Raw genomic sequence first — 24,634 nt, 5'->3', positions numbered from 1 at the left:
GGTGCCCAACTTTGAAGCACTTCCCTTGTTTTCAGAGAGCATAGAAAATGTCCCTACTTTTCTCCAAGTGTGCTAATGGACTTCTTAATGAGTGAAGATCTGTCTTTTATGTGACATCTAAATTCCAGTTTTTCTACCACCGCAACAGCCTGGGGGCACCATCTTTGGATGGGGTCTCAGGAAAGATTGCTTTTAACTAGGTTGCACTAAGTATGGTGTGAGGAAGTTGCCAGAAAAACTCTCTTCCCAGTGCTTGCTAAGTCTGATGTTGTCCAACATGAGCACATCAAAGCCCAAAGTGCTATTAGCTTGATTTTTCTGTTCAGATTTGGGCAAATAAATAAACTATCATGTAACAGAGGAAATACAAAACAATGTTATATTTACTATCAGTGAGTACACCACTTAAGGTTTCAATGTAATAACCTTACAGATGTTAAGAAAAGGAAGTCTAAAAGTAAGCGCAAGCCCAAAATCTGTCTCTCTAAACTATCTCAAGTTTTTAGCACGCCCGGGCCTGCCATAGGTAACTTTTTAATGTTCACTATGTGATTGCTTTGTTCCAGCCAAGATTGTTTCAGTGGTTACGACTTAGAATTTTGGCTGGTCACTAACGTTCAAGCCAGCAAAAAGATCTATGTGTTATGATGCTCAGCAATGCAACACTCCATTCCTTGAGTACTGTCTACGACACTGCATGAAACCTCTAAGTTTTCTGTATAAGCCTTGGGGTGAAGGCATCTTACTGTGATTTTCAGTAAGGTTCATGCCAGGTTACTGCCTAGCTACTAGGAAATGTTGATCTAAGAAGCAGCATTTTTAAATGAGCCTCTTATACTTATTACTGTGGCAGAGAAGACTCTGCCAGATTGGACATCCCTGCCTCAGAAATCTCTGCTTTGTTTTGGTTCCTAAATTATCCTTTTCTAAGGTGAACAGGAGCTATTCTTTTCCTACAAGAGCTCAGTTGTTACAGCAGATGCTTCCCACATTGCGATACTATGTCCCTGCAACAAATGCAGACCCCCTGTTTTCTAGAAAGCCCCATCACCTAACCACTGTAGGCAGATTAGAGCAACAACATGCACTTTTGTCTCAAGGCATTGTGAGATTAATAACAAAAAATAAGTAAGCCATAGCCAACAAATCACAAGTAATGTTCTGCCCAGAAGGCTTTTCTTTAACTGTAAAATGGTTTAATGTCTTTCTTTTTCCTAAAGCCTGAGGAAAACCAACAAATTGAAGCATCATCACTGTTCTCAATTTCTTGTATACATGTCATTTTTTCTTTTTTTTTCTTTTTTTTGTAACAGTGGGATTACTTCCAGTAAGGCTACATGATTGCAAGTTAACACCACCAGCCTCATTTTTGCTTCTTATGGGATAGTCTGTAGGTTACATCTGCAATTGTGCTTGATGTTGGTTTTCAAACACTGAAGTGTCAGTAATATTTAACCTATGCACTGGCCTATAACAAAAACTCTGGGCTCTGGTGGCTATAGCCACCCCCACCCCAAATCCAGTAACCCAGAAGCAAACAAAATGTGAGCATGCTGATTAGTTGCTTACCTATTGGCGATAGTGGGATTGACTACAGTCTTGCCATTGGTGAGTATCACCGGCAGTTGGTCAGGATTTCTAGAGGAGATCGTAAAATCATGTTTTCTGGTGATTCATCACTGCTTTCAGAGGCAGGAGTCTGGACTAAATGGACTAGGGAACTGATCTGTCATAGAAATTCCTCTGTCGTGTGTAAAACCAATGCAGTACAACTTCCCTACAGGTAGGGTATGGGTTCCCCAGCCGCTGTAAATGAATAGTGCTGCACTGATTTCAGTACAACTCTGCTGAATTACGGTGACTGAGGGTCTGGTTCAGCAGGGGTACATTTACCGAAGGAGAGAAAAGAGGAGATGCAGCAGGCAGTCTGGCACACTTATTCAATGTTTCACGTACCATATGGGAGAGCTCAGCTGCTTAGTCCCTCATTTGTGTTCCACCTGCATCAGCTGCATGTGTTGCTTAAGCTGACTTTTGGAGAGAGATAACCCTTCCTCCTCTGAAACTTTTCATAACTAATTATGTGTTTGTTTCCACCATTCTCAGCACCTCTGGCATGAGGTGGGAGTTAACCCATCTCTCCCACGTGCTTGTTTCTCAAAGGTATTTCAAATCTCCTTTCATGGTTTTGATTTCATTTTGGGTTATGACTGGCTGTTGCTTTCCAGCCTTTTACCAGAGGACTCCGTATAGATGGTAAGTTGTATAGCATCATGTCAAGTTGTCATGACTTTTAAACGTCAAGCCTAAGAATATTCCAAATACAAAGTTTCTCAGCAGTAACAGAGTCCAGAAATTCCAGAAAGTAGAGAAATTATTTCTTTCCTGTTCAGCTGGATCCATCTTTATAAAGTGAAATAGTGAGAGATTTATGTAGCAATCATTTTGTTACTATTAGTCAAATCATTCATTTCTTAGATAGGCCGAATGCAAAGTGAAATGTATGTTAAAATATAAAGCAACGAGCAGGGATCCTATTAATATCTGAAAAATCTCATTTCAGAATTGTGTTACTATAGTTGAACAGTAACAAGTACTATTTTAAGAATCACTCATGCTGATTTATAAAATGTATTTTGAATTACCCACTGGAGGAATATAATGTATGAAAAAAGCCACGTCTTAATTTTCTTTTCAAACAGTGCCCTTAATCCTCTTTCTGTTCTAATATTAAGATGTATGAACCATCTCTAGGCCTCATAATTAAAAGCAGTCTGTCTATGCTACTTTAAAACACAAGTGCAGGCAGAATTTTTGAAGGTTTTTAAAGATAAAGTTGTGTTCTATTTTTTTTCCCCTAGGCAGATATTATTGCTAAGATGTAATAGTCTACATGATTTCCAGTAAAGTTTCTATGGAGGCTAGAAGAAGTCCTGGTTGCACTGCTCACTGAAAACATTCTGAAGGCCAATAAATCCACTTGCTGAGACTGAAAAGGCAATATAGCAGTGATGTTTTCATCTGTACTGTGTTTGCAAAGTCATTAGAGGTTTAGAATGGCCTACAGTCTTCCTCAGAAATGTCTCAGAAATCCTTCAATCCATCATTTTCATTAAAATCACTACCCCCTGAGCCCCTGGCTTTGCCTTGAATAGCATAGCTTGCAAAGGAGCAAACCCTCTGCTCTATTCCATGTAAGACTCCCTATGTCTTGAAGATCCCAATATCCCAAAGGAGGCTTTGGTGCAGTATTCAGTTGTCTGAATACAGTTCAGTTGCTTTCTAGACTCTATTGACTCTATTGACTCTGGGTTTAATTCAGTTACCTAAACAAGGGGGTGTGGAAATATGTGAGACATCAAATAATGCATTTGAGACTTCTACATGGGGCTGGCAAAATTAATGCAGAATCTACACAAGAGGGCTGAGATACCTTATAGCATCCCCAACAGCACTAACCATTCCTGGGAGTGAGACATCCATCTTGGAAGCTCCCCAAGAATCAAAACAGGAATATTTTGCCAATAGGTAGTTCTGAACACCCAAAATAAAAGGTGATTCAGTGTGAATATTCCCATAGCTGATGGATTCATCCAGTTTTGACCAGCTGACAAAGAGGTGGAGATCCAAAGACTGTGAAATCCATTTAAGTTTTGTGAAAAACAGGTGTAAAGGAGAGGTGGTATAAATATTCAAATTGGAGAAGAGGTGCTACATGAGCTTGACTGTTATGATACACTGAAGAATCCATACAAGTATGCATATCCAGACACGTGTACAAATTGATAAATGTACAAGAACACAGCCTCCTTCTGCTGTTTACATGTCCTATTTGCAGAAAAATCTTCAGCTGGAGTTTTCACATTCTTAGACCTCAAAGTATCAGCCATGAGGAACAAATTGGAAAGAAACCTGGCTCTTCTCTTTCCGATAATCACAGAACTTCTTGGTTTGTTTTGTCTTTCTCTCACCGAGGTTGCTGGAATTCATCCAGAATGCAAGATATTCCAGCAGGTGGTCAAAGAGGAGGCTCTCTGCTTAGAAAAGAATGAATCTGTTTCACCTGATCTTAAAGGTAATGGTCCTGATTGTCAAGCTCTGATATGAATATCGCTTGTATATCATTTCAGGGGCACAATGTCAAGATACCATTTGTTCTCCTGAGTCAAGATTTGATTCCTATTTTACTTGTTTTTTTAACAGTTTGAAGTGCTTCTTCTATAGGCCGGGACTTTACCTCATCTCATTTTAGACATCTTTAAAAGCTCAATGTCTAAGTCAGGACTTGTCTTCTTAGATCCCCTTAAAGTAAATGGAGGAAGATGGGTGTCCCTAGAACATGTTTCATTGCCTTTGGTTTAGATGCTTACTTTAGAATGAGATGAATCATTCTCTGGAGTAGTATTTCTCTTTACTAACTGCAGAATGAGATTAAGGTGGTTAGTTCAGACCCTGAGAAGTTTAGATGCTTAGTTAGTGCAGGAAAACCCTACTTGGAATGTCTTACATTCCTAAAGTATTTGGTGTGTTCTTTACTTATATCCAAAACTCCAAAGAAGCTTCCACAGAAGACACTGCAAAGCATGCTGAAATTATATCATGTTGGGAATCATTCCAATCTGGTGAAAATGTTCTTTGTGAAAAAACGAAAGAAAAAATAATCCAAACTTCTTAAAAATATTTATTTCTACATTTTTAGAGGTTCTTTGTTTCTTTGTTTGTTTGAAAAGATTTATTGTGGTGGTGTTTTGAAATCTATTACATGCTCAAATATAAATTTTGTAAATTAAAATGAACATTTCAGAGAGCCTGAATATTTTTATGTTCAGTAAAATATTTTTAAAATGCTGTGTAGGAGGTTCTTTTTGCTGGGGTTTTGGCATTGTGGAGACACGTTTTGAATTGATTCAAAGTGAAATTTCAAAATGTTGAAACTCTTTCAAAAGTTCAGTCATATTTTTTCTGGCCAACTTTGCTTAGAAATGTATGAATCCACCTCAGTGAGATTTTTCGGTTATATGAATTATCAGATGTTCATTTTCTACAGAGGAGTTATGAGACAAAGATGCCTCATGCACTCGGTGTGAATAGAAGTATTGCGACCACCTGGAAGTCTACTTTTAGCAGCCTCTCGAAATTTAGAGACTAACCCCCAGGATATTCCCTTTATCTTCTTATTTATTTTTCTGAAGTCTTTCCAATCACTCTAATGTCTGATATTCTTCTTGTACTTACCTATTCTATTTTAGTGGTATTTCCTGCCCCCCACCCCCCCTCAAGTCCAGAATACCTCCTGGATACATTTTGCACTTGGAACACCCAGTAACCCACCCAAAAAAGTTCTGGCAAAAATCAGTTTTTTTCCATAGTGATTTATTACATGCATTACAGTATGACATCCCAAGTATTTTTCTCTTTACCAGAAAAACAATTTCATGAATTTGGAATCCTCTTTGTAGCAAAGGCTACTCAAAGAAATAAAAATCCCCTAAAGTTCTGTTAAACTATTTAAAAATCTTCAACCTTGTCAACTCTAATATTCTCAAAGCTCTACTTTCCACCTTTTATTCTCTAGAGATGGAAAGACTTTAATGAAAATCTGTTCTGGTATTTACAACCTTTCTCAATATATTTTAAAATGAAAAACATTAGATCTGGAAAAACAATTCATCCCCAATATTTTATCTGGGGTATTTTAAAACTAGACTAAGATTGGTAAAAGTCTCTAGCTTGCATTTCAGTTTTCAGGAACTGAACGAGACAAACTGAAGGATTACAATTTGTACAGAATTACTTCTCAGTAGTCACAGAGAATCTGTGCTGGAATTAGTCTATGTTGCAGACTTTTTAATCTAAAGTAGTTCCACATTATTCTGTTTGTACAGAGCAGTGTCTAATGAGTGTCATCAGTAGAGTCCAGGGTGCAATTCCTCTCATCTTGAAGTAGATATGTAAAATAGGTCAATTGAATCAAGCTCTAAAACTGCTTATTTTTCTCCATTGTCTAAAAAAAAAAAAAGAGTCTTGGGTTACTGAAAAAGACTTAAATATCAATGATGTCAACATTACTTGATACAATTCCTACTGCAGTCATCTTTATGGAGTCTCAGGTGACTTGGACAATCACTAGTCTCTTGAAAACCTCGGCGTGTAAAATGCTCTTTCTGCCTCTGCACTCAGGGGTTTCTTTGATATAAACTGTAGAAGTCACTGGAAATGAAGCCAGATCTAAGACTTAAAACATACAGGTTCCACTCCTACATAAGGTCACCTGATTCTTGTTTTTAACCCCACAGTGCCAAATACGATAGACTTTTAGACCCAGCTCCTCAAATGTACTATAGTCCCTCTAAGAGGGACCCTTTGAATCCCTAAGTGTGTGGGCCACTGCATGTCTAAGTGGGATCCACATTACCTGACTTTATTAATTTGAAAATTAGCAGCCTAGTTTAGGCTATAATCATCAGAGAGACCTAGGTATTTGCAGCGAGTGATTCATCCTGTCCTCAGAAAGAAGCAGCCACTATATGGGATGAATCATGTGCTGGAAGTCCCTGTCTCTTTCTACTGATTACAGAGGGAACATAGCTAAGATGAGCTAACACATTTTAGACAATTAAAATTAGAGATAATGAATCAGGGCTTCTATTTTCCCATCTGGCAAACTGGGGATACCAGGAATTTCATCCTCCCAAGGGTGACGTGAGGATAATGCTGTGGGAGATTCTCAGGACTATCCTTTCGGAAGCCGGAGAGTAACTTTGCTCAGCTACAGGCAAGTAATATTGCTTCCACATTTCAGTTCTTGACAGTTTTAGATTTGCTTCGTCATCAGTCACAGAGGAACCAGAAAAGAATCAGTGAAAGAAAGTGACACCTCCCAAATGAAACTCACGCACTGCTTTACATCCACCTTATGACTACCTAGAGATTAGTTTCGGTTACAGCGCAGTCGTTTTTTTATTGGTTCAGGCACCTGTACAGGCTGATAATCTTTCTGTGCTGCACCCACACTTACTTGCCAACAGACATTGTGCGACCACAGCTTGAGTCTCAATTTGATGCATCCATGATGAAGCTGTGATTAACAATAACTTCTGAAAACCCTTTTTATCAGACTCATAGCTAGTAGCATGCCCTGTGTCATCAGCTAGCAATCTCTGGTTTAGGGAACCTCGTGAATGCCAACCAGTCAGACCTACTCCTGATGATGATTATTTTATATGACGTTGGGAGATGTTCTTCTAGTTTGGGATGAATCTAATCCCTGTTGAAGTCCGTTGTAAAAATGCCATTGATTGCCTAAGACCAGGACTTCAGCCCTTATTTCCTTTAAGTCAGGCGAAAATGGTAGACTTTAAGCATTGCATCAAGGGACTAAGGCTGGTTTTCAAGTCTGATGTTTTTCAGTTAGACTCTGAAACCAGTAATGAGAAATCTCAAGTGCCAATAATTATTCAATATTTTGATTTTGGTGACTTTTGTTTTGAAAATAGAAAGAGCTCCAGTTGATTTGACTTTCACATTGTGTTTGCTTGAATTTCAGGTACATTCTTCATGAGATAAGGTGGGGGAAGGTCGAGCTGGAATGCCAAGTGCATATGTGAGCAACAAGGCATTCAGGGAGAAGAGGAAAACAATACAATCCTTCATTTGCAGAGCTGCATGTCCTGTTGTGGCTCTTCTTGCATGTGAATTAGTGGGAAAGCCACAGACAATCTTATTATGGAAGATCAACTGTGTGATGTTCTGTGTGTGTTTCTTTATTTAGAGGCACTTTTTTTTTCAGGATGCTCCAGAGATTGGGATGGTCTAACCTGCTGGCCCAGAGCCACTTTTGGGGAAGTGGTTAAAGTTCCCTGTCCAAGATTTTTTGAAGAAATCACCAATATCCATGGCAAGACTTTTTTCCTATTCTTTTTATCCCTACATATTTTTTAAAATAAATTCTAATAGTTAAATGTTCAGTAACTTGCATATTTTCCTGATTCACAATGCTATCTTATGTCAGTCTACATACAGTAATTATCCAGATACACATCTTGGCTTACGGTCAATATTTGGCACTCTTTTGTTTTGTGTTATGCTGTACTGAATTGTCTAGTCTCTTTGGTGGTCTAAAAATTATGGGTAATTGCACTATGTTGCGGAGGTTATAAAGGAATATAACTATGTCCTAGAATCACTGATTTATAAAGTCATAGAATAATTAATGTTAGAAAGGACCTCTGGAGGTCATCTAGTCCAATCCTCCAGTCAGAGCAGGATCAAGTTCAAAAATTGTATCTAACTTTGAAGCTAGATCAGGTGGCTCAGGGCTTTGTCCACAAGCACAAATTGTGTTGTAAATGCAGGATAGACAGCATAATTTGATTTCCTCTGTGTAAGGATTGAATTTGCAGAATGAATTTCCTATATGAAATGTAGGAGTTCACTGCATCTTGAAATGAATGGGAACATCTGTCTCAACTTTTCAAATGATAGATATATAGAATATTATAACTCTATAGTTAATTTTACTGAACATGACTAGACCTGTAAGTGCTTAACTTAAGAATCAAAGTAGGAATAAAAATTTGTTGTTTCTCGTCAAAACTTAAAGAACACCCCCACCTATAATTCATTCTCTGATATATTTTACCATTAAAGGCTTCCTTCAGAGAAACTGTACACAGGAGGCATATTGGTCAGAACCATTCCCACCATACACCATTGCCTGTGGATTTGATGAAGGTTCCAGTAAAGGGCCTGAGGATCAGGTGAGTTTTTTATTTCCTGCTTGTGGACATCTCCAGAGCAACCTCTTCTGAGTGTGCTGAGTAGCTGGATGCTCTCACACATCTGAGCCCCGTCAGAATCCAGTAATTAAGCATCTTCAGTGCTAAGCTCAAATCTTTTATATATTTAGAGCCTATTTAACAAATTAGGCTTACTATAAAGCAAGGGAATAGCAGGTAGCACTTTCCTCTCCATTCAGTTGTCTCCTCTTGGTGTTAATGAGTAGACTCATGATTAGTTCATTTGCCCTGCCTAACAAAGACTTTGGTTCTCTGACAGAGGTGATTTGAATCCTCATCATGCACCCGTCTCCCAAGGAAGCCCTACTAACCTGTCTGGGGGGAATTTTCAGGGAAAATTCCTTTGGATGCCTCCTGTTGATTTTTTTCCAGATGTTCTTTCAGTCAGAGAAAAAGATTCCATAACTTTATAGCATGGTGGTCAATGCACATCTGTAGGAGGGAACTTCTGGATGCCGTTGAGTATTTCCACACTTTATCTTAGGTGTTCAGTGGAGTAGGAAGTGAACCTCTATTTTTCCTATCTGCTGATCATCATTGGTACTCAGTTAGGATCCAGCAGCATTTCTTTTTCACCCACATCTTCATATGATTTAAATTTCCATGTTCCTCATCATCGTACTTGGCCCAGGATAGGAATGCCTCACACTTCATTGGTGGTGGTAGTGCTTCAGTGATGAACTTTGTCTCGTGGCTGAAGGTTGTTGATTAACAGAGACGTGCTTGCTGCCTCTGCCTTTGAGTTCTGACCTTTGCTAAATGGGACAGTTCCAGCAAGAGAGAACAGGGGTGTCTCCATCCCCTCATCTCCAGTCTGTATTGGACAAGGCTCATACATCTTGCCCAGATGCAAGATGGGGGTACATCACTGCCTCCTCCTCCTATTGTGGTATTTTGATAGAAGCAATGGACTCCCTCCAATCTATGAAAGAAAAGACTAACTCATATAGCTTGTTGTGAGTGTGCAGTCATGACTCATCAGTGGAAAAAGGTCATCTGTCACAGGCCAAAGCAAGACACAGAAAGGTGAAGAGGGTTGTCATCACTAACACTCTGGGTGTTATCTGGAGTAAACCATTTGGTTCTCCAGGCATGCAAGCTCAAGCACAGAAGTACTAGTTCAGGTATCTGAATCTTTAGGAAGTGTAGACAAAATTGGCTTCAGACATTTGGCTCCGTGAACTTAGAAACTCAAGCACAGCTGTAACAGGCAGTATAGATACCTGGAGCTCAGTTCCCCACCTGTAAACTAAGGATATTTGTACTTCTTTACACTGTGGGGAAGCTAGAAAGAGAAATGTTTAAAAAACTTCTGGAAAGATGCTGGAAACCATGCAAACAGTTCAGAAGGGATTTAAGACTCACAAGATGGCAAGTATTCTGGAGCACAGTTCTCCGGCCCGGGGGCCATCTGCCATGGCATCGCTCTCACCCACAGAGCTACACTCTCTTACTCTCCAGGGTGGCTTTCTCCAAGCAGTCCCTGGCTTGTGCTAAGCCAGGCACAGTTTGTAGCTGGCCTAGGCTGGAATCAAGCAAGGCACTATATTTACATTTTAACATTATGGAAGATTTCAGGGCAGAGCTCATGTCTGTGCTGCGGCTGTGTTTAGTTTGTTATTCCAGTCAAACCCACAAGGTCTATAAAAGGAAGATAAGATCAGTAAGCTGTACTGCATTGTAAACATACGGAAGTAAGAAGAATCCCACTTATATTCTAAGAGAACCACTTGTTTTGTGTTTTGTATCTGCAGTGAGGACTTATGATGTCTTCTGTATATAGTGTTGGTTTTTTAGCTACCCTACAAAAACAGATAAAATGCATCGAAATATTTCATTGTTCAATTAAAGAACCTATTTTCTAATTTTCACTTGTGTTTTGAAAATACTGTATAAAAGATTAGGACTATTTGAGAAACACCAGGATGATTCCTAGGTTGTCAGGGCTGCATGATTTATTTATGGATCTACTTAAAATTGCTAATCGGTTGTCTCAATCCAGAATTGTTGCCTTTTGGATAAACAGAGTTTGGATCAATTAGAGAACAAAATGTCCATTGCATTTGCAAGGAGGAAATTTGCGTGGATTCAGAGAATTTAGTTTCTTGGGATTTTAAATAATTAGGTGATCTTGTAGTGAATCAGAATAAAATTTGCATAGATAAAACAACGTAAACGTGCTTCATTTTTCTTAGGACATAGGATTTTTAAATGCAAAACAAACAAATGAACTATAAAAATTTACAGTGTTACAGCATATGGCAACTGAATGAACTCTTTGTCCAAAGAATTAAAGACCGTGAGGTTACTTTCTTGGCTTTAACTTTCTTACCTCCACAATACGATGCGACTGTTTCACGGTGTTTCAGCTTCCTCACCTGCAAAATGCAAGTTTTATATCTTTTTTAGCTATAGCTGCTTATGAAAACCAATACTTATCGCATCTGGCCAGGTCTAAAGTGACGGATTCACAAATGACCCATTAGCAGATTTCAGTGCCCTAGAGTCTTTATGTACCTATAGGAGAAAATGTAGTTACTTAACAAAGTTAATATTTTCGTGTCGAACATGCTCAAAGGAGTCACTACTGCAGATGAGCCTGTGGGCTGTGAAACCTGTCTCAAGTGTAAGGTTAAGTAGGATTCAAAAGAAAAAAACGTGTGTTAGCAATGGAGGGAAAAACCTGAAGCAGACCTTAAGCATGCAAAGCAGCACGTAGGTGATGGGACCGACTAGTAAGGGAAAACGTATCTTAGTGAAATAAGCACACCAGCATGCATGCTGCATAACCACCAGCATTGGTCTGTGTTCTCTTTTTCTCATAGAAATCATATTATTCTGCATTTTGGCGTGTCTACACTGCTGGCTATGCAGCATCAGTGACTTCACTCATTACAGCTCTAATTGTCTTTGCTGCCTTCAGGTAAAAAAAAATGGTCTGTTTTTCAGGATGCCTTAAGACAGCCTCATCCTAATTCCTCTCAAACCCTCTGTGTTTTTCTTTTGTGGGATTTTTTTATTATTATTTTCAAATCCTTCTCAGACATAACACTGTTGATGGCAATGGATCCTTCTCTACTCATGTTGTAGCATTTCCCTTCAGATGTTAAAACAATAAAGCTGGCTGGGCAGTCTGTCTTAGTCTCTTTAATGACACCATACAGTGGAAATACTCCAACCTGTTATCACTATTAACATAAATAACTATTCCTCCAGCACATAGCAGCACATACTCTGCAGAAACTGAGTCTCATGCCCCTGAACCAGCAGTAATTCTAAACTGTCCATTCCCTCTGTGAAAGACCATTGCCTCCATAATTGGGAGCTACAGAAAGAGATTTAAAGAAATTTAAATGTCATGTTTGATGATGTTGGATATTAGGAAATGGATGCTGGTTTTGATTGGTTCCAATGCACTTGGACAAAGCCTTAGGCTTACTCTGCAGACAGGAGTGCAGAGCACAGAAACAGCTTCCTAACTGGAGTGGATTGGCAGTCTCAAAGGTCATATGACTTATAGAGGGACCCAGGACCAAGAGGCTGATATGTCCAAACCTTGAAGGAGATCCCTTCAGCTCAAGGTAAAACTGTGGATAGGACAATCTAGGGAAATAGAATCATAGAATCATTTAGGTTGGAAAAGACCTTGAAGATTATCAAGTCCAACCGTTAACCTAACACTGCCAAGTCCACCACTGAAACATGTCCCCAGGTGCCACATCTACATGTCTTTTAAATACCCCCAGGAATGGTGACTCAACCACTTCCCTGGGCAGCCTGCTCCAATGCTTGGAACTCTTTCAGTGAAGAAATTTTTCCTAATATCCAATCTAAACCTCCCCTGGACAATTGAGGCCATTTCCTCTTCTCTATCACTTGTTACTTGGGAAAAGAGACCTACACCCACCTCGCTACAACCTCCTTTCAGGTAGTTGTAGAGAGTGATAAGGTCTCCCCTGATCCTCCTTTTCTCCAGACTAAACAACCCCAGTTCCCTCAGCCACTCCTCATAAGACTAATGCAGTCTAGGGTAAGGCAGCTACTTCTCTGGCAGCCATCCCACAACATGCGACTGACATCCATTCAATAGTCTCTTCTGCTCTAGCCAGAAAGGGGCTGAGGAGCCTGTTGCAAGCTTGTTCAATAAAAAATGTTATTTAGAATAATTAAAAGGCATTATTGTAATACAGCCCAAGAGTCCCAGAGTTACTCTCTGCTTCTGGCATCCTCTTTAAACATGTGGTGATTCAAGGATAATCATACTAGCACTTTTATTAGCTTAAACAGATAATAACTGCTCTGCTGCCTTATGTCTAACTCCCTCTCAAATAGTGACAGACCATTTATTTGCTTTGGAAGGTGTCTGCAGTCACACATGTTCTGTTTGAGTTTTGATGAGACCATGAGAAATTTCTCTTGAAGAACAATTTTTATTTTCTCTTTCCATGTCAGAAAATTCCACTGTACACGGAATTACATCCATATGCACCTGTTTGTCTCCTTTATCCTGAGAGCAATTGCCGTTTTCACCAAAGATGCTATTTTGTTTGCAGATGAAAGTATGGACCACTGCCTAATGTCAACGGTACTAAACTTCCCCTCTCTCTTATCCTTGATTTAACATTTAATTCTTTACCTGAAGAGAACATGGAGATTTCTTAATCCCATTTCTCTTTAGTTTGCTAGAACTGAAATCTTAAAACAAACAATACTACACAAACCCAAAGACAAAGTGCTACATTCAGCTTTGATATATAAGGTACAGGTCTGTCGACTTTAATGAAGCTGTAACAATCTCTATCAGTAAAGAATTTCATCTATAAGAGAGGGCCAATGTTTCCCTTTCAAAAAACTGAAGTAAAGTCAATTGAAATTATGGAATCCTAAACCTACTGAAATCTTGTAATAATTTCTTCATTCTTTTGTGTTAACATTGAATTTTGCCCATACTTGTAAAGAAACCAGGCACAATGGAGAGTAGACCTAATAATTTTTTCTTCCTCTGGACTTCCAGGTTGCTTGTAAGGCTGCTGTGGTATTCTTCCAGTTCAGTATTTTAGCCAATTTCTTCTGGCTTCTTATAGAAGGGATATACCTGCAAACACTGCTTTTGCTGACCTTTGTTTCGGACAAGCAGTATGTATGGTGGTTCATATTTACTGGCTGGGGTTAGTACTCTTTTCCTCTTTGCTTTATTTAGTATTTCCATTTACTTTCAGAACTAGATAAAATATTTGTTCTGAGATAAAAGGTGCCTATCAAAGGTGCCACCTTTCTGATGAAAGTTGCCCATTCATCCAGTACTACTACATCAAAACCATACCATTATAGTGTCTTTTTTCTTATCTTGTTAGATATTCATATTGTGCAAAACTTTGAAGGGGAGGATAGGATGGATTACTAGAAGCACTACGATATGCCTACTTGAAAGACTGCAGCACTCATCTTTATGATTGGAAGTAATTTCATGCAACTACAGTAATTTAAAAGTTAGCTATCTAATCTAAACTATCTCTCCAGGTTTCTCCTGCAGTCAGTAGAGTGAGGTATGCATGCTGTAGTGGTGATTAATCCAGTCCTTAAGAAGACGAGTAATGTGGCTGGATAACATCCTGGAAACATGTTGCCTTCCTCCACTGACTAAAGAAGTTTGGGTGACTAACTTTAAGTTGACATTTTGCTTTTAGTAAGCAGAATTAGATAGATTAATCTTAAATCATGTGAGTTCAGGCCTAGGAATCAAACAATTCTATTTTTTTTCAGAGACCTTCTAGCTTTAGGGAATCTTTTGAGTTTATACAACAATTAAAATTATCTCTGATTGTCAGAATATGTGCATGTAATGCATAAAATTTCTTTCACTGCAGAGAATTGTTTGTTGTGACTCTCAGATATTCTTGTACCTCACCTTGGCTATTCTAAAATAGAGGCACCCAAATTGAGTGGTTACATTGACATTTTTGTCTTAAGAATGAAATCCAAATTCTCCTGAAGTAAATAGTAATTTATCCTTCATCTTCAGATTTTCAGACTTTTTTTCTATGTAATTAAATTTCAAAAGTCTGAATTTTATAAAAGGGATGTTGATTTGGAGCTATTTCAATTATGATTGCCTGAAACTAGACACTTAGACCTTGATTAATCACAGCTAATTTGAGATAACAAAGGAAACACCTCAATTATTAATGTAGTAATCCTCATCTCCTTCTGTAGTCAATGGAAAGTGAGAGACATCTCAGGGACAACTCAGATCTTAGGCGATATGGATGTAAATATTTCTCTTCATTAATTAAAAAGACAACTTGAACTGAATATGGTCCCAGCTCAAAGGCCTTGAACAAAAGTCTAAAATTAGGAAGGACAACTTCTGGGCCTTTCCTACAGATCTCAAATGATACTTAGAAAGATATTACCCATATTTCTATAGATTTGCAGGTGAAAATGTCACCTGCTTCAGATTAGAGTCCCTTTTGTGGCAGCTTTGAAAGTCACTTAGGCTTTGGAAATTCAGTTCCACAGGAGAGCAAAAACAGTTGCTGGTTTGGCCTGCTTGGGGAAAAAAAAAAGGAAATAACTATTCAGTCATAAATGTAGAAGGCTAAGCAGTAATAAAGTGAGGCTAAAAATCACCAATTCCTGGATTTAGGTAAATTTTCATGGAATGCTCATCAACTGATGGGTTTGGAGTGATTAGCAGAGGCTTCTCAGGACAAAAAATGTGAACTCTCCCAGCTACTGTACAAAGAGTTGTATGCTGGCCGCAGTTCACAAGATGAAAGAGCTCTAGCTAAATAATGATTCCTCCAGCTTCACAAGTGCTCATAATTCATATCCAAACCTTCAAGTAATTCTTAGCTGTTATTTTTTAAAACATAGTTTCACAGCATGCCCTATTCTCCTGTGTTTTGATTTCATTCTCCTGCCTTTTTTTGTCTTTTTTTTCTTTCCCTGAACTGCAAGTTAAGTTCCTTCATAAAGTTATTTAAAATTGTCTGACCCATTGTTTGACCTTTAATATATATCCAATCTGCTGCACTGTGAACCTTCTTGGAATAAAGTTTCCATGGGACACAGTATTCAAAACAATTACATTGTGTTCCGTGTTGATTTGTTCAGGAGCTCCCACTGCTGTGACATTTGCTTGGGTCCTCACAAGAATCCATCAACAAAATACCGGGTAAGTCAGAGCTTGGATAAGGAAGCCAAGGACATCCTGTTTTGTATTGTATTTTGATTTTCTGATGGGGAAAAAATAGGTATAAAAAACAGAAAAGCAAAAAAAAATGTTTCAAAGTTGTGCCTCTAATCTTTACACTTCATACGCAAGTAAGTGAGAAAATAGTTTTAAGTCTTCTGATTTTGATGTGCATATATGGGGTAATAAAACCTGGAAATATCATAGTAAGTACTGAAATTTCATTTAGTTTCCTAATGCCCAGTCCTTGCAATAATTATATTTTAAGAAAATCACTGTTTCTGTATAAAATCAGCCATAAATTACTAATCCTAATCTCTTCAAATAAGTACCTCCCAAACAAACACATTATGTCCTGATAAGTAGTTTCTTCTTTCATTTCCATTCAGTTCTTTGATTCTTTTTTTATTTTAATTTTTTTTATTTTTATCTTTTAATATGAGAGCCAGGTGTAAAGCAGATTGTTTACTAAAAGCTGCCCTGAAGGACTTCAGGTCATTTCATATGGATGATCAGTTGGAAAAGATACTATTTTACACCTACCGGCTCTGGACACAGATTAATGATGTGGAAGCAGTAAGTTCTATGGTCCACCACATTTCACACATCCTATTTTCCTTTCTTCATATTACTGGAGAACATCTACAGAAGAAGTTCTCCACTGTAATGTTTCATAAGTGGAAGTGGTCTACCTGTCCACATCATGTGCTTCCTTTTTGTAGCCACAAGAGGTGCAAGGAAGATTTCATTTTTCCTCCTTTCCCACTGCTGCTCTTCCAAAGAATTGCTGGATTTGTCTCTGATTCTGTAGCAGAAGAATCTGGCACAAGATACTCTGGTTACAGAGAGAGTTCCGAGAAAGGTGGAGAGCAGGAACAAGAGCTCTGACAGGCTTAAAGAGGGGGCTGAAAAGTGTCTGAACTTTGGGTGCTCTTCCAGCAAAGTGCCTACCTGCTCAGTTTACTTCTCTGATGTATTTTAGATGTCCACTTTAAGGTTAGATTAATTGTGTCCTGCTATATTGATCTCCTTTGACTGCAAAGGAAATGTAGTTGAATACATCTGATGAAGACATCTATAGAGTCAGATGAATCTCATTGCAGATCCTCCATTCATTTGGTTGCTCTTCTAATATTAGATACATAAACAAATTGTATCAGAACCACTCGTCTTTTACCTAAGAGCCTAGTAAATGGGAAACCCAAGTTCTTCAGACACAGCTGGTCTGAACTCACATTGCTCACATTGCAAAGATATACCTTCCACTCAGACACGCTGGGATAAGCCACCACCTGTAAGCTTCATCGTTATGCAGCCAAATATCCTGTGTCACAAAACTGGAAGGGAAAATACAGGAAGAGGGAGCATGATATAACCTAGCATGTATGGCATTTGACTGGATGGAGTTAAACTGGACTGTTATTGATGTTAAATACATGAACAGCCTCAAAACAGGGACTAAAAGCCCATTCTGCTCTCTCCCTTCAGGGTACCTTTACTAGGGCTCTAGATTTTTCTTGCCTATTTCCTCATGACCCCAAAGTCATTACATTCATGGATGCACAGTATTTTAGTCTCTGATCTGTACTCTGTAAAACAGTCGCTTTTTCAACAGAAAGCAGGAAAGAAGCCTGAAAATACAAATGTGTATTTCTTGACTTTGCTTTGGTTCTTCAACTCTTGCCTCTTACTGAATAAACTTCCTTTCGATTGGGCTGCACAGAAACTTTTAGAGAGGTATCAGGGTACCAGTACTGGCAGGGGCCTTTAAATAGTGATTTAAAACTTAGTGTCCATCACTTTCCTGTTCTGTGACAGAAATACTTTCATGTGTTGTGGAAAGCTCACACGGACAGATAACATGACTGGTTTTGTTTGCTGTTTCAGATGTTGGGATGATGATGAAAATGGAGTGGTGTTATGGATCATCAAAGGCCCTATTCTGCTAACTGTATTAGTATGTTTTTTCAGTTTGTCTTGAGAATCTTTTGAAATGTGAAAGCTGAGTTAGTGTCTCCTTTCAGTAAGCTGAGAGAAAAGCACATGCTATGATATTCAATTTCAAATAGCTGGAAATTATTGTATAGCACGTGGTTTTGTAGTTGTTGTTGGTGGTGGTTTTTTCCCCCCCAAAACACCCTAAATCACAACCTAAAGGGTAAATCCTATATTTTCTAGAGTCAGGCTAGTACATAATGGAGTCATCTTGATACCTGCATTCCACATACCACAGTCGTGTCTGTGTCTCTGTAAGTCATTTCTGAAGAAAGGCAATCCATACTGGCAAGATTCTTAGATAATATGAAGCTGGTTTAATACAAGAAATACATATGGATCATTTTATCTACTATATTTTTAAAATGAGTTCTTAGGATGTAAACTTAAGACAAAAAGTTCCCTTATGCCCACATTTATTCCATCTGAATTTAGGGAGGAAACAGTACGTCATTTAGGTCTGTATCTGTTATAATCCCTGTCATAAACAATGAAGGGAACAGGGAGGACTATTTAGACTATGTAAGATCTGCTAGGTGATGACAACAAGTACGAGGAGTTAATATCAGACATAAAATGATATTAAATATGTAGGTCTATATTAATTCAACATAACTTTCAGCATATCTTTATGTATAACTATATATTGGTGGGAGAATGAATATTATTTCTAATGCTATTGATTTGATCTGAGAGCAGATCTGCACTGGTGTACAGCAGTGCAATTCTTATGACTGGGGATTTTTAGTTAATTTGTATCAACGGAAGATATGTCCTGATTTGTAGTAAGTTTACAGATTTTGTCTTGTCTTTTCAGATTAACTTTATTATATTTATTAATGTGATCAGAATTCTAGTCCATAAATTGAAATCCCAAGAGGGAGGAGGGAGCCATTCAAGCCACTTTGTGTAAGTATTTCTGGGTCTCTTGATATTGACCTGTTCTAGCTGCTATAAGAAATGTTTTATGGGCAGGAGCACAAAATGTTCTGCTCCTTACTAATAGAAAGAGAAATCTTCAGAAGAAATAACAATGTAAACTCCTTTTCATCCCAAATCTCTCTTTTTATTCAGGGGGAGAAGGGTGGGGTGTATGTGTTGGGGACAATGAGAAAGTAAAATATAAAGTATTACAACTCCAAAAGGACCCAGCTTGAAAGTGTAAACACTGAATGTCAGGTAATGCATCCATCTTGCTTCCAGTCCTTTCCACACAAATGGCCACATAGAGAAAGATGCAGATAATTTCCTTTAAATTCTTAGCAGTAACACGATGCTGATGCTCTGGTAACTGAGCCTAGTCCTTCCTGTTTATGATCCCCTTCATAATCAATGGGGATCTCATCAATGCAGTCAGAGGACTCTAGGAAGCTATTTAACTCATCTTAAGATATGTAGGTATTGCTGTTAGTTATGGCACAGGACCTAGTGTAAACCTGTGCCTTTCTGGAGTGAGCTGAAGGCCAAGCAGAATACCCTGGGACAGCACCAGTGGCTCTCACACCACTGTTTAAGCAACTGAATCAAGTCCTATGGATGATTAGATCTCCATTGACAGTTTTAGAAGTTGAGACACTTCTATGGAGGATACCTACATCTGATGGAGATTAGTCTCAGGAGAGTAGATCAGAGTACTTAACTTGGTGCCACTGGTTTTGCATGTATAGCAGGGAGAAGAACCCTTAAAGGTCAATCCAGAAAACTTGCATGCTGATTTGTTCATCTTTGTTAACCAGGTGTTGACAGTGGAAGTGGCGGAAAGTAATCTTTCCATAACTTCATCGGATGTAGTTGCCTCCATTATGGAGCTCTCCTCTGTATCAAAATTTGTTCCAACATATAATTGCTGTCATTAATTCCACATTTCTAACAGTGCATTGTTCTTTAATTCTTGGTTTGACAGGAGACTTGCTAAATCCACATTACTCTTAATCCCCCTCTTTGGAGTGCACTACATTGTATTTGCATTTTTCCCAGAAAGCACTGGTCTGGAAGCTCGCCTTTATATTGAGCTGGGCTTGGGTTCTTTTCAGGTAAGCTGGACAAAATGTTTATCAGTCCTAAGAGGTTTGGGTTAACACACCACACTCTCAGGAGTTTTACATTCCAGGTTGGTTATTAGAGCAGGTATTAATAATGTGTCTAAATTCAACACACACTTTCCATCCTACTCCTTCGCAAGCTCTTTCTGTTGTTTGTTCCCTTATCATATTATTTGAAATCTCACACTACTTTTGAGTTCTGACTCAGACTTCATATTAATAATCACAAAAAAACCACAATATCTACCTTTATTGAATAACAATGACAGAGTGCCATGAAGACCAGTCTATGGATTAAGGTGAACTGATTGAAACTACTTCCACATATAATAAAGGTGATGATAAGAGGAATGAAAAAATACGGATAATATATAACAACTTGTTCTGCCCTTACACTTTAGCAGTAGTGAATCTATCATGTTAATACTTCTTCATTTCTTTTATTTTGCTATACCACTGTTCAGAACAATATCTTGGATTTGAGAGGGCCAGGGCCTGGGTATGGTACACATTGTAATAAATAGCTGAGGTCTTTTTCCTTCCCCTGTACCCCACAACAGCTTGTCCACTTTGATATGTGTTGAAAATGATCCCTTATTCCATGCTTACCTCTCAACCATGGCCAGACTTTGTTTGGGAAAATACTTGCTGGCCCAAGCCAAAGCTGTGACATGGACCATGCTGACATTTTAACAACATAGAGAAGCAAAGGCCAGTATTCAGGGCTGTGCCTTCTTCAGTTTACTAATACAGATGTAGTCTAGCACTGTCCAGTGTTTGCCTGTGTTAGCACAGTCTGTGAAATGGTTTGGCTCCCAGCTGACTGACCCTCCCCCAAACAATGCCTGACTGTAGTTCTGGGTGAATATGAACCCAAGACCTTTCCCAATAAGTTATTTGAACACAGCCATCGTCTTGTGCGTGAAAGAAGAAAGTTTAGCAGCAAAGATGTAGAACAAGAACAGCTCCTCACCCAGTTTATTCATTATTGTAAATATAGACCAGAACAAGACAGAGGTCCCTACTACTTTATCTGAGGAAGAACTTGTTTGTAGGATACAGTAAACAGTAAGCTAGTCCTTAGTGTCTCCATACAAGGGCAATAATATACATACAGTGTCGCCAGTCCACTGAGGAATTTAATCCTATTATGAAAACCCAATAATAGTGCCACATCACCTAAATTTCAATGGAACAATGGAAAATATGTATTTTTGCTGTCTTACTCAAATTTTGAATGAAACTTGATGTCTTTCTCTGATTCTATGCTTTAAATCCTGATGGTTGACTTTTTTCTCCCTACCCGCCCTGTCCTAGGGTTTTGTTGTCGCTCTTCTATATTGCTTCTCAAATGCAGAGGTGAGTAGCAAGTACATAAGATTATCAAAACCTTTTAAACTCATAGGCCTCTCTTGTTTTTCTTTTTTTTTCCCTATTTCCAGAACAGATCTGTGCTTTGATCTGCTCCTGAAAGCATGAAATACCCATATCTTTTTTTCCCTTGGTACCTTTGTTGACTTCATTTGTATTCATACAGTTCTGATGGACACAAAATAACCTTTGAAGCAATGACCCTTTACCAATGGTTGGTGACTTTCCTGTCAGGGGACTTTTTTTCTGCTTTACGTCCGATAGCTATCATGATGATGTCTCAATGGAAAGCTTGTAATACTCCTTACTTTCTTTAGGTTTATTTTCTCCTAGTGAGTTTCTTCCCTTTCATTTTCCCTTTCCCTTTCCCTTTCCCTTTCCCTTTCCCTTTCCCTTTCCCTTTCCCTTTCCCTTTCCCTTTCCCTTTCCCTTTCTCTTGCCCTTGCCCTTGCCCTTGCCCTTGCCCTTGCCCTTTCCCAGGGCAGCCTGTGCTTTTTCGTGTTTTTGAATTGTTAGAATTTGGATAAATTCCCTGTAGTACATTTTAGAGAGCTTATCATTTTAAAACCTAACTAAATTTGCTTGCACTTTCCCCAAAAGAGCAGAATGAATCAAAAGCCATGAGAAAATGTAAAAACACATCTCATCCTCAGAAAAGTGTATAGGTTAGATGAGAAGAATGACCCACTAACGATGCCTCTGTCTCCCTACTAGCTTAGACTGGACACTTCTCTTAGGTATGGCTAAATGTAGGTGAAATTAATCCTACTCAAGGATGAATAATGCCTAAAATATGTTTGTTACTTAAGAAAACAATTTGGAATCGCCATTCTAGTGCTGTTCTGAGAGAGTGCCTTCAAGTCTAACTGTAAATACAGAATGCTCTACTTCCCACCTGCCTTCTGTCTGCATAGACTCCTTGCCAACAGCCTTTAAATAGCTTGCATATTGTATCTCACAACACACAAATCTACTAGGTGTTAAAAAAGGGAGAAGCAGAGAGTGATCTCTGGGCCCAAGATTAAGTGGTACGGCTTGGCTTGCATCCATGCTGCTTAGGGATAACTGCTTCTGGAGCAGATTGGCCACTCATTACAACTTGGCAGTGCATCTGTTATGGTTCCCTGCAATCATAAAAAATAATTATTATTTTCTCTCTGTGTGTGTTTCTTCAGTTTTAAGTATCTGCAACAATGTGAGAGACTGTGCTGCTGCCAAGCAAGGTGGTATCTGTATGGGATGAAACTGAGGGCTGGTATTGTACACAGGAGTGTTGAAGGGCCTTGAGCTTGCTGGGATAGTACTGGAGTACTGGGTTGGTGGAGGAAGTCCCTCTTTTATTTATTACAGTCTTGAAAGCTCCAGAGGGCATGTTCTGTCCATACTTGAAGCTGCACACAGGGGCTGGCATGTCTGTATGGTTAACAGAGAATAAAAGCAGAACAGGGGCCACCTCAATGATAAATATTGCCAGTGACTTTCAGGGAGCCCTGATGTCCAAGATGTACTTCTGCATGTCCCACTCTCTTTTCTATATGTCACCGTAGAGACCATACCTAACAGAGGATTAGATAACAGAATTACTAGATGAATTCCTAAGTTCAGAGTACATAAATCACACTTGTCCATACATACATCCCCTGTAACAATTTATAGTTTCACTTAACAGTTTATTTCTGCATTTAATTTGGAGTGGGTTTGTGCTAATGGTGCTACAACTATAACACTGTCATAGGTTTTCAGCACTAATAACAGCCACAGAAAATGGCAGCTATGTGGTTAGAAGCATTTGACATATCTTCTTAGTTTAGGATGGCATTTGTAAATCACTTTGTAGACATCCAGGAGAGCCACCCCCCTTGCAGGAGAAGCAGATGGTGATGAAGCTGAATGTGAACGGAGGTAACAGGGCACAGTGAGCAATTAATCCACAGGAGCAGACTGCTCATGTGAACGGTGGCAAGGACTGGGTGTCTCCTGCACCTACTTGCACTCCCTCTGCTACAGCTTTGAGTGTGAGCTGCTTTACGTAGGGCAACAGAACCTACTCCCCCCATCCCCTCACCCTGGTCCCAGTAGTGTCAATAGCAGGCTGTGGACCTCCAGGGTTGTTCAACCTACCTGTTAGTTGTGTGTCAGATGGTAAAAAAATCAGGTTTGCCCATGGTTTTGAGGATCCCCAAGGCCTCTCTCAAATGTAATACGTATTCAAGTTGATCCAGTATCTTTCAGAGGTAGTAAGGGATCTTTAAGAGGGATTTCAATCCAGATAAACTGAAAGCCTGGAGAAGGATCCTTATTCTACATAGCAGGTCACAGCAAGGAGGCACAGAAGATTCAGTATGAGGAAAAATAGAAATCATACAAAAAGGTAGAAATATCTATGAAGCAGACCTACAACAATAAACAAAGAAACTGCAGTCAAAAACTTCCCTGTCATCCTCTGAATTTTGGAAATTAAGTCTATTTATTTTCAAAAGTGAATAGGGACATAGTTTAAGTTCTAAAAAAGTGTTGAGGCTTAATCCTGACTGATATGGGTGCCTTTGTGCATCTAGGCTAAGTAGTCAGGCAGACGTTTTGGCATATTTTACCTTCAATGTCCACTAAGTCTTAATTTTCTGATTCTTTGTTTTTAAATTCCTTTTCTATAGGTTCAAAGTGAACTGAAGAAACAACTGTGCAAATGGCAGTATCAAGAATACCTGAACTTCATACACAAACACGGGACTTTGTCCAGAGAAAACAGTCCAGTCAACTATGTCACGCAGTTATCACTGCTTGAAAAAATCAGTCCAAAAAGGAAAACACCTGTGTGCCTGAATGGTGTAACTTCTGTCTGAGCTTTTCTAGCAGGATGAGTTGCTGTGACATTGCAACATACTACTTAAGAGATGGCCAGCTTGGATCATTTAGGCTTTCCATAGTGTCAAGAGCCTTCTGCAAATTTCTTGTCCTGAATGTGAGCTGCTTTTCTCACCCGGTACAGATCAGTATCACAACCCTGCTTCTCTCTCTTCTTAAGCATATAAAATCCACTTTTTTTGTTGTGGAAACCAGACTTTGAGCTAGTGTGAATCAACAGGTCAGCACCCAAAAGAAAGGAACTACATTAACTTCTCCCAGGCCCAGCATGTTTGTCACGTCTTTGTTAGTGTTTCCCGAAATTTCCAATTTTCAAGAGCACTCCTCCTAATCTTCATTTGAAAGAGTTATGTGGTGGCAAAAGCTTG

General features: G+C 38.9%; 1 protein-coding gene across 1 annotated transcript in view; it reads left to right on the top strand.

Moving 5' to 3' along the window:
* Positions 1-24,244, top strand: part of LOC127012710 (vasoactive intestinal polypeptide receptor 1-like) — a 29,344-nt gene extending 5,100 nt beyond the window's left edge. Inside the window, exons 3-14 of the mRNA XM_050890944.1 lie at positions 3,976-4,075; positions 7,790-7,897; positions 8,650-8,759; positions 11,624-11,721; positions 13,251-13,383; positions 13,813-13,966; positions 15,915-15,975; positions 17,881-17,950; positions 18,806-18,897; positions 19,892-20,021; positions 21,348-21,389; positions 24,056-24,244. Of these exons, the coding sequence (XP_050746901.1) occupies positions 3,976-4,075; positions 7,790-7,897; positions 8,650-8,759; positions 11,624-11,721; positions 13,251-13,383; positions 13,813-13,966; positions 15,915-15,975; positions 17,881-17,950; positions 18,806-18,897; positions 19,892-20,021; positions 21,348-21,389; positions 24,056-24,244 (1,287 nt within the window). The remainder of the gene's footprint in view (positions 1-3,975; positions 4,076-7,789; positions 7,898-8,649; positions 8,760-11,623; positions 11,722-13,250; positions 13,384-13,812; positions 13,967-15,914; positions 15,976-17,880; positions 17,951-18,805; positions 18,898-19,891; positions 20,022-21,347; positions 21,390-24,055) is intronic.
* The last annotated feature ends 390 nt before the right edge of the window (positions 24,245-24,634 follow it).

This window comes from Gymnogyps californianus, chromosome 2 (genome assembly GCF_018139145.2).
Source record: "Gymnogyps californianus isolate 813 chromosome 2, ASM1813914v2, whole genome shotgun sequence".
Lineage (NCBI taxonomy): Eukaryota > Metazoa > Chordata > Aves > Accipitriformes > Cathartidae > Gymnogyps > Gymnogyps californianus.
Note: the sequence above shows the minus strand (reverse complement) of the source record. Positions and strands in the feature narration are given on the sequence as shown.